A 13,945-nucleotide genomic window follows, 5' to 3' on the forward strand; every position below is an offset into this window, starting at 1 on the left:
TGTGCAAGTTATAAAACTGAAAGTCTCTGTATCTTTGAACTAATGGAGAACACTGATCTGTTCAAGGTTTTACACTTGTCATCACATTGGCTGCATTGCACTTCTATTTTGAGGGTGACAAAATTAGCCCGTAAAATATGATCCGTCCAACCCATCCATTTATTGGCTCGTTAGATCCGCCTAATTCAAGTCATCTAAAAATTAGGTTGGTTGATATGTAGTCCAAATTGACACCCAAAAACTGATGAATTGTTTGCTACCACGGGCCTTTGTCCAATTTCTGTACTTGCGAGGTGATGCAGAAAATCTGCTAGAACACATTTTCTGGCTATGAGAAATTTCAAAACATGCATTTCTTTCTCTGTTTATAAAGTTAAACTGCATTTTACAGTCGTTAAAGTGAAATTTCAAAACAGGATTGCACACTGTTTCTTATGATCACATTGATGATCACGATTCACGAGTCGTTGAGTTTATCAGTTAATGAAAAGCTACCCTTGATGTAATGTGAACAGAACGTGAACGTAAAACTGGGAAAAGTACAAAGGTGCTTTTGCAGTGTCGAATGCCATTAAACTTTTGATTTTCAAATGTCCAGATCATGGATAAACTGAAACCATCAAGATTTTCAGTAACCTGAATGTAGCTGAACACTATAATATACACTCGAATGAAATGGAACTCAATAGAGTTCGATTGTTAACCCCAAATGTTCCAAGAAATCAATCAGTTCAGAAGAAATTCTACGATGACAGTGCTGAGGAAGATAGTCACATACACGTGATCGGTGCTTGGAGGTCAAGATGACTGGAATAATCTTCTGAGGGCAACCAATGTTAAACTGTGGCAAGGATCCAAAACATCACATGGGAAGAAATGGCTATAAGAAACCACGTTATGAATGCAAAGACAACAGAAAGCTCAAATCTGCCACATGGAAGATGCGATGAACTACTGCAAAAGTGTAAATCTTTGGAATACAAAACAGCAATCCCTGCTGACGAGCATGCAGCTGCTAGTGATAAGGTTGCCGTCACCTGTAATTACAGTTAAGCCAGTTAACCAGAAATTAAAGTTCACATAATGTCAAGCAAGTTATATCATGGCAAGGGTTCTAAAAAAGTAGCCATAACATTGTAGAAGATATTTCTCTCTAGCAGCTTCTATTTAAGGTATGGAAAAGGAAAGATTTGAGAGGAACAAGATTAGTAACGAAAAAGGGAGGGTCCTTTGAATGGCATGGACAAGCTAACATTATCGGATCATGTAAATAGGGCATTCATCGAGGTATAAAATGCCATGTTTAGTAAAGCGTGAATGTGCTGCATAAAGCACACATCATCAACAGGTCAATCTGTGATAATTACAAGTGCACAACAAAAATTCATGTGTAGTTCTTTGATGTTCTCTAGTACAGGGATAGTAAATTGTTTTCAGTGTCCAAAGGCACCCTAATCTGAACTGCGACTGAAATTTCAGCTCTGACATGAAAGAGAGCAAGAAACAGCACTCTCAAGTGTCAAGCATGAACTAGGGATAGGGGACAGAAAGGCGAGCACCTTATTATTGATGCAAAGGGAGGTCAAATCATTTAGCAACTTAGTATTGTGACAAGGATGGAAGTATTTATCTTATCGAGACAAAACAAAAATCAGGGGGATTAATGTGCAAGGAAAGCTGCCTGTATATGTCACAACTGAACACTTTAAAAACATTGCGTAAGACAGAAAGAGAAAGCAAACTGAGAAGTACATACCCAGTCTCCAACAACAAAAAGGCTCAATAAGACTGGATTTTGAAGATCTTGTTTTATCCTCAAAGCATACACATCAAGACATGCAAGTCCAAAGCTCCACAATACTTGAAGCCCCATTGATGCAATTAAATAGCTGCAAGATATTAAATATTATAAGAAATGATAGATAAGGGACAAAGCAAGATGCCAAGATACATCAACTAAATGGGAAAAGTGATCTCCTATAAATAGGCCTATTAATAGGAGGTCCATGTCCATTAAAAGGATCCACCATACTGAATAACTTGGTAACAATAACAGTGAAAGAGATGTCTAGTAAACTGCAAAACTTGGTACGAAACAAGCAATACACAAAGGTTGATTTGGAGATTGATTTGACAGGGAACTTCAAATGTTCAAAGATAAAGATTTCAAAATGACATGTTTTAAACTTTCATTTTCTTTGAGTTCCAAAGTTTCTGAGCTATATCAAAATAGGTGCAATGAATTTAAGTGTATGAATCTAAAATAGGTAGGATCAAGTCTTTTCATCCAAACTGGCCCAAGAATTCAAAAGTATCTTCACCCATAGTTCCATTAACTGACCCGACATGCATACGCACATAAAAGACCTGGATCTTTTCAGATGAAAGTGCATAACATAAATAGACAGAATGAAGATGCAGAAGCCCCTGCTTGTCAAATAAATAGAATTTCTTAAGATATATTGATGGTGGTTGCATGTTTTGTAAAATCCCGAACTAGGGACCACTTATATGGAACCATATGTGAAGGCCTCTTATCAAGTAATGTGCAAACAACGTAAACTCACATCTTTACTAGGCTTCTTTCATAATGAAGAAGCACATTTTCGACTGTAAACTTCAATAATCAGAAAGTTAATCGATCCTCCTTTAAATAATATTGTCAGATAGATCACAAATTTGAAGGAAGCCATAAAAGATTCATAACAAGCTTGAAATGGCTACTGGCTAGAACATGTTAAAGGGATTTAATAGTTCTGTTTCTAAATCTGTTTTCAGATCTTCTCCTATGAGAATAAATGGACACTCCACACAACTTGATAAAAATTTACTACAGAAATAACTTCTCCCCATGCTTAATAATTAGTATAATTAGCTAATGCACACTAGAACAAGCATGGTTTGTGGGGAGATGGTTGGGATCCCCCCCTTAACCAAAACTCTCGGTTCGATCCTCTAGAAATGGAAAATATCTTGTTTGGAGTGCCACCCTAAAAAATGGACGTTGTAGTGCGCAAAGGCTCCAATGCGGGTGCCGGACACCGAGTGGAAAACCTAAAATACTAATGCAGGCAAGAAATCCAGTTGGTGAACAATCAAGTAGTTTTAACCCATTTTCCCTATCCTACTCTGTTCGGTAACCTAATTTATTGTCATAGTACAAGTCATATGTGAACAAGGACAAAGTTTTTGACTTTTCTCACAAAGGCATAATACATATGTGTGCCCTTTAACTTGGCCGCAGTTGACATATATGTCCTTCAACTTTGGGAGTGCACAAGTAGACACTTAAACTTGTATAAAGTTGAACAAGTTGACACCTATGTTCGACGTGGAATAATACATGTAGCACGCCACATAGAACACATGTGTCTACTTGTGCAACTTTATATAAATTTAAGTGCTTGCTTATGTACACCCAAAGTAAGAGGGCATAGATACGGGTAAGGCCAAGTTAAAGAGTACATATATGTATTGTGTTTATCACAAATAATTTGAGAAACCCTTTGGTTAAAGTGATAGATTGATTTGATTATGCAGCATACACCAACTAAACTTTCCAAAAAAATGAAATTACTTAGCCTATAGGAGATAGATAATCTTTCGAAAACAACCTCTCCACCTTCCAAGGTAGGGTTAAGGTCTACATACACACTACCTTCCCCAAACCTCACCTGTGAAACTATACTATACCTTACAAGTGGGAGGAAATACACAATTGAACTGAAAGCCATTTATAGCAAAATCCCAATTGACCTAAAAATAACTAGCAGAACCAAAGGAAAGAGCCAAATGCTCTTGTCATCAAGTCACCAAAAGGGGAAAAACTTACTAGACAGGAAAATACTAAAAAACATACAATTACAAATGAAGATTGGAAGCATTAATTCATCCAAAAAAGGAGAAGAAAAAAAAAACATACCAAAAAGCAGTGTAATTAGAGAACCCAGAAGCAGAAACCATGACTACAATTGATCCAACTGCAAATAAACATTGGCCAAGCCTTAAAAACAATCCACTCACACTTCCTGGACTACCCACCAGCTCTTTCATCCTCCTCCTACTCTTCTTCTCCCAAAAAAAAGTGAAATTCTACAGCTTTTATGCTCCAAAAAGGGCCCTTTTTTTGCAAGAAAACTAAAAGGGCCCTCTTAAGATCCCTAGATCCCTGTACTATTACCCATATCAGCACCTAAACTAACCAAATTGCTAAGCGTCGATCTCTGTATCTATATCAGATTAGACGAGACGAAGAAGATGATAAACCGAATCTTCATATACAGTAAAAACCCAGCAAGTTTTAACTGTCGAGAATGAACAAGGCAAATAAAATGTGCACTTTAGATACTTGAATTTACCAAGATTTAGATATATATTTTTAATTTAAATTATAAATTATTCTAACTTAATTCTATTTCATAATGTAATTTTATTTGAATAAATTTTGAAAAGAAATTATAAGTCATTTTGACAGCTTATTGGCTTAGCCAAATATTATTTTAATTAATTTTAATTTTAAATAAAGATCAATCTTTTTATAACAAATTTAAAAAGTCATCTTCTTTCAATAAATTTATTTTTTAATAAGGAAAAAGAAATAAAGAACCATGCATTACTTTATTTTTTCTAACAATTATTTAGATATTGCACTTTTTTTCTTTTAAAGAAGCAGTTGATTGATAAGATCATCTAATTGAGATGATTTTGCATGTCACTATGTTACATTTTGTACATACCTTTACATTTCTAAAATTTAAAATTATATTTTTACACTGTAGAGAGAAACTGGTTCATTTAATATGTTTTCTAGGATCGACAATCATATTTCAAAATTAATCTCTAATATCTATAATTATTAATAATCTAATATTCAGGCACTTGTATGGCAAAAAAATGAGTAGTCTTTGAAATTATTTCAAGTTTTATCTTTCGGTAAGTATGATTCGGTTTTTTTTTATTAACTTATAATTTTTGAGATAAGATCTATATATATTATTTTTCTCAGACTTTTTCATTTGTTTTAACTTTGATGAACAAAATTACTTGTTACTTATTGCTAGTAGACGAAATATATACTATTGTTATTCTAGTGATTAACTTATTTTGGCACTACAAGCTAATAGCACGCCGACGAAAAATGGCATATAACGACCTATTTTGTACTCATTTGTGATGGCAGTCAATCATGGGAGACAATATTGCGTGGGACTTTGCTTTTATGCTAATTGTGTCAAATTTTAACTCTTCTTTTATTGTTACTGTCTTGTTGGATCTGTCCACATTATAGAATCTAGGAAGTTTTGGAGTGGTCTTGCTATGCTATATGTAGGTGTGAGTCTTATGGGCGTTAAATTTCGTTACGTATCGTTTTATAATGTGTTAGAATTGAGCTTAAAAGAGAAAAAATGGTATTGAAAAAGATAATTAACCAGAATTTAAAGTGTTACTTAACATTTAATTACTAGAAATAAGAGAGTTACTTAGAGCCACATTTGAGTTGGGTTAGAGATAGTTAATTAAGTGGTTTTTTTTAGTGTCGGAGAGAAACTAATTAATATAGATTTGTTATTCGAGACTAATTAACATAAACTCACACTTAGTTATAAAAAATTGTGAAATATATTAGATTGTTATTTGAAAGTGATTTTTTTAGCATCCATGATTGTTGCCACTGATCAATTTACTTAATTTCTTAGTTAGTTTACATTTACACATTAGTTATTGTTGGTGATTGTGAGCATTTTAATATTATTAATTTTATTATAGTGGTTCATGTACTTTAATGGTGCATAAATCTTCATTTGTTGCATTAGCTCTGATACGTGAGTATTGACATTTTCTGCCTCATTACTCACATGAGTTAATGGTAGAATGTGGTTAAATTTTTCCTTAATTCTTATAACCTCTAATTCATTATTTAACCATTATTTTATCTCGTTATGTTAAACCCTGAGGGGTAGCTCAGCTGGTAAAGGCCTGAGGACAAAGTTCTTCAGGTAGCCAGTTCGAGCCCTAGCAGGGCCACTGGAGGCATTACAAACCGGCCGCGTCTCCAGGACCCCGTGAAACTAACCGTGGTGCACCCGCCTTGAAACAGCGGGACCCGATGGGTACAACTAGTCGGGTTCGCAAAGCGACACCCGGAAACCATGGTTAAAATAAAATAAAATCTCGTTATGTTAGTAATTCATGTAACTTTTGGATCATTCATTTATTCAATTTACTATTCGTAATCTTTTTATTCATTGCAAGGAAAAATTATTCATCTATAAATAGTGTATTCTTACTGTGTATTGAAAAACAAGAGAAAGAGGGTAAGAAAAGACGAGAAGCGTTGTATTATATATATATATTGAGTTAGTGCATTGAAAGAGAGAGTTGAGACAAAGAATAATATGCTACGTCTTCAACTAATTCATTATACAAAAGATAGTAATTATATGTTTGAAGGAAGATGTTTTTTTTGTGGATTTTTGAACTTTTCAATTAATTTGGGGTTTGTTCGAGTTGTACAATGTTATTGGATTGTTGTATTCTGAAGAAGACAAGTCAAGAGTGATACTGCTAGATCGGTATAGATTATGCCACAGTATTTTCTTAAGGAAAGCGAGATATCCACAACTTAGTCTGAATATATTTTTTATTCATTTTGATCATTTTATTTTCAATTGTAATTCATTATATTTATGGTATATAACACCACCAGTCATTCTATATGTTATGCTATATTCTCAAAATCAAAATACCATCAATTTTGATGGTAACATGCTCTTTGAATACCTCCATTTTTACTTTCATGACATCATTAGTGCTCAACGACTCAATGAATATGCACTCTAAGCTAAGGTAGCGATAATTTACCTTATCTCTATCTTGGTTTTGCCTTTCGTGTATGCCATCCAAATCATTTCGATGATCTCAATCTTCTTAAGAGTGTGCCCCTCAAGAACGCTTAGAATGCCTTTTACCTTCCCCAAGCGTTGACCAAGTATCTCAACTGTGTTCATCCTCGCACTAACCTTCGTATCCCACTCTTTACCGAGCGAGACATCCTCGGGTAGGACTTTCACATCATTCTCTCTTGCCTATTTTCATCCTTGACTACATCTCCGATCTTGCAACATGAGTGAAATACACCCCTAAATTCTCGTCAAGTTTAAAAGTATTTTCAACTCTTCTCTCGACTTTTTATTAAGAGCTTCATGCCTCTACAAGAATTTGAGACCACTTTCTATGTCATGTATCTGGTAGATAAGAATGTATTTAAGTTTTGCTAGTCAATTAATAAGGAAAAATCTTTTTGGGCAGAAAATTTGGTCAGAATTTTAGTTTTTCTATGTTATTTTAATTTTTAAAACATTTTTATCCTTTTAACTTAAATACATTTTAAGTAAAAAATGGAAAAAAGATCAATTTGTTTAAAATTAAAAAAAATATTAAAGTTTTTTTTAATTTCCTGACCATTCAGCACTTCCCAATTAATAATACTCCCTCCGTCCCTTTTTAGTTGTCCACTTTAGAAATGACACACAGATTAAGGCAACAATGATTAGCACAGTGAAGTTACAATTTTACCCTTATGACAACTTTTCACTTCAAAATTACAACCACTTATTTGAATTCAAGTGAAATAAATTGGAGGGAAACAACATACACTTTTACAATTTTCAAGAAGTGTAAATAAGGGTATAATAGGAAAAAATTTGTTGTCCTTTCTTGATTTGTCAAAATGGACAACTTAAAAAGAAAATATGGACAAGTAAATAGGGACGGAGGGAGTATCTTTTTTGATTCGATAAATCGATTTTTGTACGGCCTTCGTTATTGGCCCTTTTTCCAAATCTAAAATTGATTTATTTAGACAAGATTCTGCCGTCCAATGAATGACAGATTAAGTTTTTGAAAAAGACCTTCGCATTTTCCCCAAAAATAACCATCTAGAATAACGACAAAAGTCGACAAATCGTTCTGACATCTACAGTAAAATGACAAGCCGCGTGTCAGCTTCAGAAGGGAGCAGTTTTAACTGACACATTATCTTTATTTCGTTTACATAATATATATAAGGAGAGGGGAAGTGCAAAGTTCAATTCGCATTGCTACTCTGTAGTCTGTACTTATCAATAACTTTTTCTCTCTTTGGCTGTATACGATTCACTATCTTTTTTTTCAATTTCCCTCCTCTTTTTGTATCAATGGCGGAGGCGACGGAGATGCCGTACTTTAAGTTGAATACCGGTTTCAGCATTCCGGCGGTCGGTTTGGGAACATGGCAGTCCGATCCCGGTGTCGTCGGCAAAGCCGTGGAGACTGCTATCAAGGTTTTTTCTGTCCATCTCTCGCCATATATCTGTGTATCTGTAGTTTTAGTTTCTATCTATGTAGATTTAATTACTTGCGAATTAACAGTTGATACTTTGTTTTTCTTCTTCAATGAGACTCGATCTAACGTGATTCGAGCTTCTGTGACTTATGTTTTATAGAGTGAAATTTCGTGAATGCTTGTTTTTGCGTCTCCGAATACTTCATAAGTCTTGAGAAAAGCATGAAAACGCATGTGTAATAAGTAGTATATACTACTGAGATTTTAGTTTATAATTTAAGATTTATTATTCGTAATTTAAAATATATAACAAACACTTCGGTAGAGACTTGCATCATATAGAAAACGCATTCCGCTTTTATAATATTGTGCAAACGATTATATATCAAAATTGCAGTGCATAAAGTTGGCGCTTAACTGTTAATTTTTGTTTAGTGTATTGTTTCAATTAAGTTTAGGGGAAAAAAACTCATATGAATAAAGATGGATATATGTGTTTTGCTATGTTCTGCTGGTACTCGTCCTTAATTTATTAGTATCCTAAGCTGACTATGGAGTGGATTATGCCAGAGAACACAAAAGACTTCTGTGGACATAGTTTAAGAAAGGAAAAAGACTTTTGAGAGTTGTGGTATACAAGTCATAAACATTGTAAATAATTTCATTAAGGGTAAAATGAATTTGTTTCTAAAGTTGAAAAGTGCCAATTCTTTTTTGGGATAAGAGTGTAAAGGAAAGTATGTCACATGAAATGTTATTGAGTGAGTACTATGTTTGATTGGAAATAGTGTTATATTCCCAAGTCTGTAGGTGTGAAAAGATTAAATAGTTAGTATCGAGGGCAGAGAGATTGTCTCTGGTAAACAGCAGTGTTCTCTTTGGACGTGGTGTTTGTTTATGCTAAGAATTTGAAAATAATGAGTAGAAGCTCTTACTATTGGAGGTGGTCGGATTCAAAATTAGATATACATATTCTGAATGCTTTTTCCCTTTAATATATACTTTCCTAGAGTACTTGTAGAAGATTACACTGGTACCCTGTTCCAATGTGGAAAAAAAGTGAAGGAAATATGTGTTCCCACATATGCTTAGTGATGGAATTGTGCATGGGTCTAACTTTTATTTGAGTTTATGGAAATGTATATATTAGTGGGTGCAATGCTCTTCTTTGAGAATTATTTTCTGTATTGTAGTTCTTACTTGTAATGGCCAAAATAGATGTTAAGAAGTTATGTTGCTACTAAAGTAACTTTGGAGTAGTTCTAAGAGTTCAACCACTTTGAAGTGCCACTTGCAACTTAGTGATTTTGACATTCTGGCACAACCTAATCATTCTCTTCTTTTTGCTACAGATGGGCTACCGGCATATTGATTGTGCTCAAGTTTATAAAAATGAGAAGGAGGTAATTTGGCTTTAATCATACTGAACATTGCATAGTATTGAAGTGGTTCTCTCATCTAAAAGCAGAAATGACACTTCTATTATTTATTTTATATCTACAACACACCCCTTTATATGTCTGCCATATTCATTTTAGGGACGAACATGTATAGATAATCTGTTGACGGGTCGGAGATCATGTCAAACTGTATGACTATCTCGTCTGAAAGGATTTTAAATCATTGGAGAGGGACACTTATTTATTTATTTACTTCCCAAAAAAAAGTAAAAATAATAACTTGGTTTTTTGCATCCAGTGGATGTCTTGCACTGAGACGGCATCATAGAGGGGATTATCAAGTTATCACTTACAAATCTCAATTCCAAGTGTAAATGCGGCTTTAATGTATCTTGTTTACTGTTTCCTGATATATTGCTGCAACATGGGAAATTATCGCTTTATGTAAAGATCTGAAAAATCAGTACATATGCAAAGTAGCCATTAAGGCGGCACTTTAGGAGCATTATTGATGTGATAGACATTCTGCCTATAATATTAAGGTCTTGTGGAAAAATCTTGTGTCAGTCTTTGATGGTTTTGGACTTCATCTTTTGCCTAGGGAAAGGTGATCAATGGTTATCGTTTGTTTCCAGATCAATCTGTCATTAACATTTTCTGGTCTGATTTGTTGAATTTGTTCAAACCAAGTTTCATTTTGTTAGAATGTAAAACATGTCCTGCTTTCTAGAACTTGTCTCATTTTTTTCTTCCTCAAAGATTGGTGAAGTTTTGAGCAGGCTGTTTAAAGATGGTGTTGTCAAGAGGCGAGATCTATTCATTACATCCAAACTCTGGTATGTATTCAAACATTCCTATTACAACTTACCTCCCTGTTGTTCGCCCTAAAATTTAAATATGCTGAGTCAATTTCTTTCCATTATGAAGTTAACTTGTTCAACTTTGTGGAGTTATTCTCATCAATCTTTTACCATTGGTCTTTTGTTTATCATTGTTGAGTTCCCTCTTTTATTATTTATGTTTCCTGATAGCTTGGTAATTCAATACCTACTCTGCTTTTAGCACTAAAATGGTGCTGATGGGCCTCTGTTTTTTCCATCATTGTGGTCTCCATAGTGTTTCAGGATACTCATACATTCAAGTGTATTAACTTTTTTAGGAACACTAATCATGCACCTGAAGATGTACCAGTCGCACTAGACAAAACTCTTAAAGACTTGCAGTTGGAATATGTTGACCTGTACCTCGTAAGTTCTTCTTAATGTGAAGCTTTCTTTCTGCTAGTATTTCTAACTTTGCTAAATACTCCCTCCGTCCCTTTTTAGTTGTCCACTTTAGAAATGACACACAGATTAAGGCAACAATGATTAGCACAGTGAAGTTACAATTTTACCCTTATGACAACTTTTCACTTCAAAATTACAACCACTTATTTGAATTCAAGTGAAATAAATTGGAGGGAAACAACATACACTTTTACAATTTTCAAGAAGTGTAAATAAGGGTATAATAGGAAAAAAATTGTTGTTCTTTCTTGATTTGTCAAAATGGACAACTAAATAGGGACAACTAAAAAAGGAAATATGGACAAGTAAATAGGGACGGAGGGAGTAGTTCATAGCCATATTACTAAATTATTATAATATACTTCTAAGAAGTGTTCACTGCAATATACTCCCACTCTTCCCTTAAGTAGATGCACCAGAACGAAATTTTAGAGCTGCCACGATGCTCCTGAGAACTATTACTACTGCCGTTGAACTTCTACATATCTTGGAAAAATTTAAACATCAAAAGAGAGTTCATTAGTTTTATAAATATAAGTGATTTACTTTTTCTTTTGTTTTTCTGTATTAAATGGTATCCTTGTAAATAAATTGAGACTTTTGTTTCTATAGATCCATTGGCCTGTCAGTATGAAGCCTGGATCAGTTGACTTTAAACCTGAAAATCTTATGCCAACCAACATACCCAGCATATGGGAAGCAATGGAAAAAGTTTATGATTCCGGGAAGGCTAGAGTTATTGGTGTTAGCAATTTCTCTACTAAGAAACTGGGAGATCTTTTGCAAGTAGCACGTATTCGTCCTGCTGTCAACCAGGTGGAGTGCCATCCTTCGTGGCAACAAGCCAAATTGCGGGAGTTCTGTAAATCCAATGAAGTGCACCTCTCTGTGAGTTCATTTCTAAAGCTCTTGTACCTCTTGTGTACATTGTGGTCAAGTTTTCATTAGATTTTTCTCCAATTTCCATTTTTCTTCTGATTACTGTGAACAATTGTTCATAGGGGATGAATTTATTTGTTCCATGAGTTTGGTTGTTGGTAACCATTGACTAGTCATCTGTCTACATGAGTAGATTGACAATGAGTTACTGTTTTTACTCCTTTTCTCGACACCTTTTTATTTCAGGCATATTCGCCGCTTGGCTCTCCAGGTACAACATGGCTTAAAAGTGATGTGCTAAAGCAGCCAGCTGTAATCTCAGTTGCTGAGAAATTGGGCAAGACTCCTGCACAGGTTTGTCTTCGTTGGGGCATTCAGATGGGTCAGAGTGTACTTCCTAAGAGCACACATGAAGCACGAATTAAAGAGAATCTTGATGTACTGAACTGGTCTATACCTGATGACTTGCTTGCCAAGTTCTCTGAAATTCCACAGGTAAATTCTTTCATTGTTATGGCAATTACTTTTGATATTACTGAGATTGCAATTGTAAATTTGTTCTCTCTTATCATATTAATTTCAAATTTGAAAAGTGCAAATGGACCTAGAAATTGGCTGTATACTGAGATAGCAATCCCTGTTCCAAGGGAAAAGTAAATAAAAATGAAGAAAGAAACACGAATGAGACTTGCATTGCACATAATGAATCTCTGTCAGACTTGTATTCATGAGTTCTTTGATACCGCTTGGTGACATTCATATAATTTACAAATAGATGCTTTGATACCTCTTACTTGTGACAGATTCATGCCGTCAAACGAACGTCTAATATGCATGACTATATACTGCCGTCTGCTAGTTAGACAACACCCCATTGGGACCAAAAGAAAATGAAAGCCCCTTTTATCCGTGCACTGCCTCACTTATACCCTTTAAACTTCCTGGATGGTTGCGATAAGTGTCTATATAAGTCTGTTACCAGATATTTTGATCACAAACTCTATTAATGCAGTTCATGGATTATTGACATTGCAGGCAAGGCTGCTGAGAGGCATTTCATTTGTTCACGAGACGCATGGCCAGTACAGAACACTTGAAGAGCTGTGGGATGATGAGATCTAAGGTCACAGTATGAGTTAACTGTCAAAGATAGGCAAATCTTAATCCATTTGTCTCAGAGATTCAAGCTTCTTGTGCACTTCCTTTTCCTTTTGAACTTTTGGAGATCGATGAATTTTCAAACCATTAGATGTAGGTTTCCTTGCACCCCGTCCCTCTATTGACTCTATGCTGGAACACCATTCAACTACGAGACAGTATTCAAACAATTGATTTGCTGGGATAATACTACCCCTAAACCATCAACTTTTGCAGTCATCTTTTATTGTGGAGTAGTTAAATACTATGCTCCTGGTGAGGCTATATCTCCTTCCTTTCGTTTGGTGGATGAATCAAGTACTTTTAGTTTTGTCTATCAGACGGGGAAAGGAAAAAAAAAAAAAACAGAATAGTGTATGAGGTTTTAAACATCACTGTTAATACTTGGCAATTGAACATGTTTCTCATACTACTTGAATCAAGCGCACGCATGGCATGAAACTAACAGACACACATAGCATGCTTAAATTTCACTTGGCAGTGCTATTTTTAGTTCCTGTCTCAGTCTTCTCCTGTTACTGACTAATGAGTAAATAACGGTAGTAAAGTAGTAAATAAGAGGTGGTTCAATTAATGGTCAAGTATAATTTTGTAGTTTTTAACATGCATAAAATTGTGGTTCAAAGTGGAGCTCTTGGTGAGAAAAGATAATATTATTATACTGAGGGCTAAAGTAAATACTTAACAAATTAGAGAGCCGAATTTGGACGTTTTCCATATTTATTAGTAGTAATTTTTTTTTAATGGCTTCGTTAGTGAAAAAGAGGTAAAAATAAACTATTCCGGAAGCCAGAAGTACAAAGTGTGTCAATTTTATAATGCTCTGAAAATGGATAAGCCAGAAGTACATAAACATGTAAAGTTAAATAACAAATATAAAAATCCAAACTTCATTTGTG

At 34.6% G+C, this 13,945-nt stretch overlaps 3 protein-coding genes across 3 annotated transcripts in view; 1 reads left to right on the forward strand and 2 right to left on the reverse strand.

Moving 5' to 3' along the window:
* LOC125840407 (uncharacterized) overlaps positions 1 to 11,958 on the reverse strand; it is a 203,681-nt gene extending 191,723 nt beyond the window's left edge. The window contains exon 1 of the mRNA XM_049519385.1: positions 11,954 to 11,958. The gene's annotated coding sequence lies outside the window, so the exon portion shown is untranslated. The remainder of the gene's footprint in view (positions 1 to 11,953) is intronic.
* Positions 522 to 4,334, reverse strand: LOC125840463 (CASP-like protein 5B2). Its single transcript, XM_049519458.1, has 3 exons — positions 3,923 to 4,334; positions 1,757 to 1,889; positions 522 to 1,037 (listed from the first exon to the last, which is right to left on the reverse strand). Exons 1-3 carry the CDS (start codon positions 4,051 to 4,053, stop codon positions 837 to 839), a joined length of 465 nt encoding a protein of 154 aa, XP_049375415.1. The 5' UTR covers positions 4,054 to 4,334; the 3' UTR covers positions 522 to 836.
* LOC125840417 (aldo-keto reductase family 4 member C10-like) lies at positions 7,994 to 13,324 on the forward strand. Its single transcript, XM_049519397.1, has 7 exons — positions 7,994 to 8,321; positions 9,676 to 9,726; positions 10,483 to 10,559; positions 10,883 to 10,970; positions 11,622 to 11,897; positions 12,135 to 12,383; positions 12,924 to 13,324. The coding sequence occupies exons 1-7, from the start codon at positions 8,196 to 8,198 to the stop codon at positions 13,008 to 13,010; spliced, it is 954 nt and encodes a 317-aa protein (XP_049375354.1). The 5' UTR covers positions 7,994 to 8,195; the 3' UTR covers positions 13,011 to 13,324.
* The last annotated feature ends 621 nt before the right edge of the window (positions 13,325 to 13,945 follow it).

The sequence above is a fragment of the Solanum verrucosum genome, unplaced genomic scaffold (genome assembly GCF_900185275.1).
Source record: "Solanum verrucosum unplaced genomic scaffold, falcon-dt-bn FXZP01000137.1, whole genome shotgun sequence".
In the NCBI taxonomy this organism is placed as follows: Eukaryota; Viridiplantae; Streptophyta; class Magnoliopsida; order Solanales; family Solanaceae; genus Solanum; species Solanum verrucosum.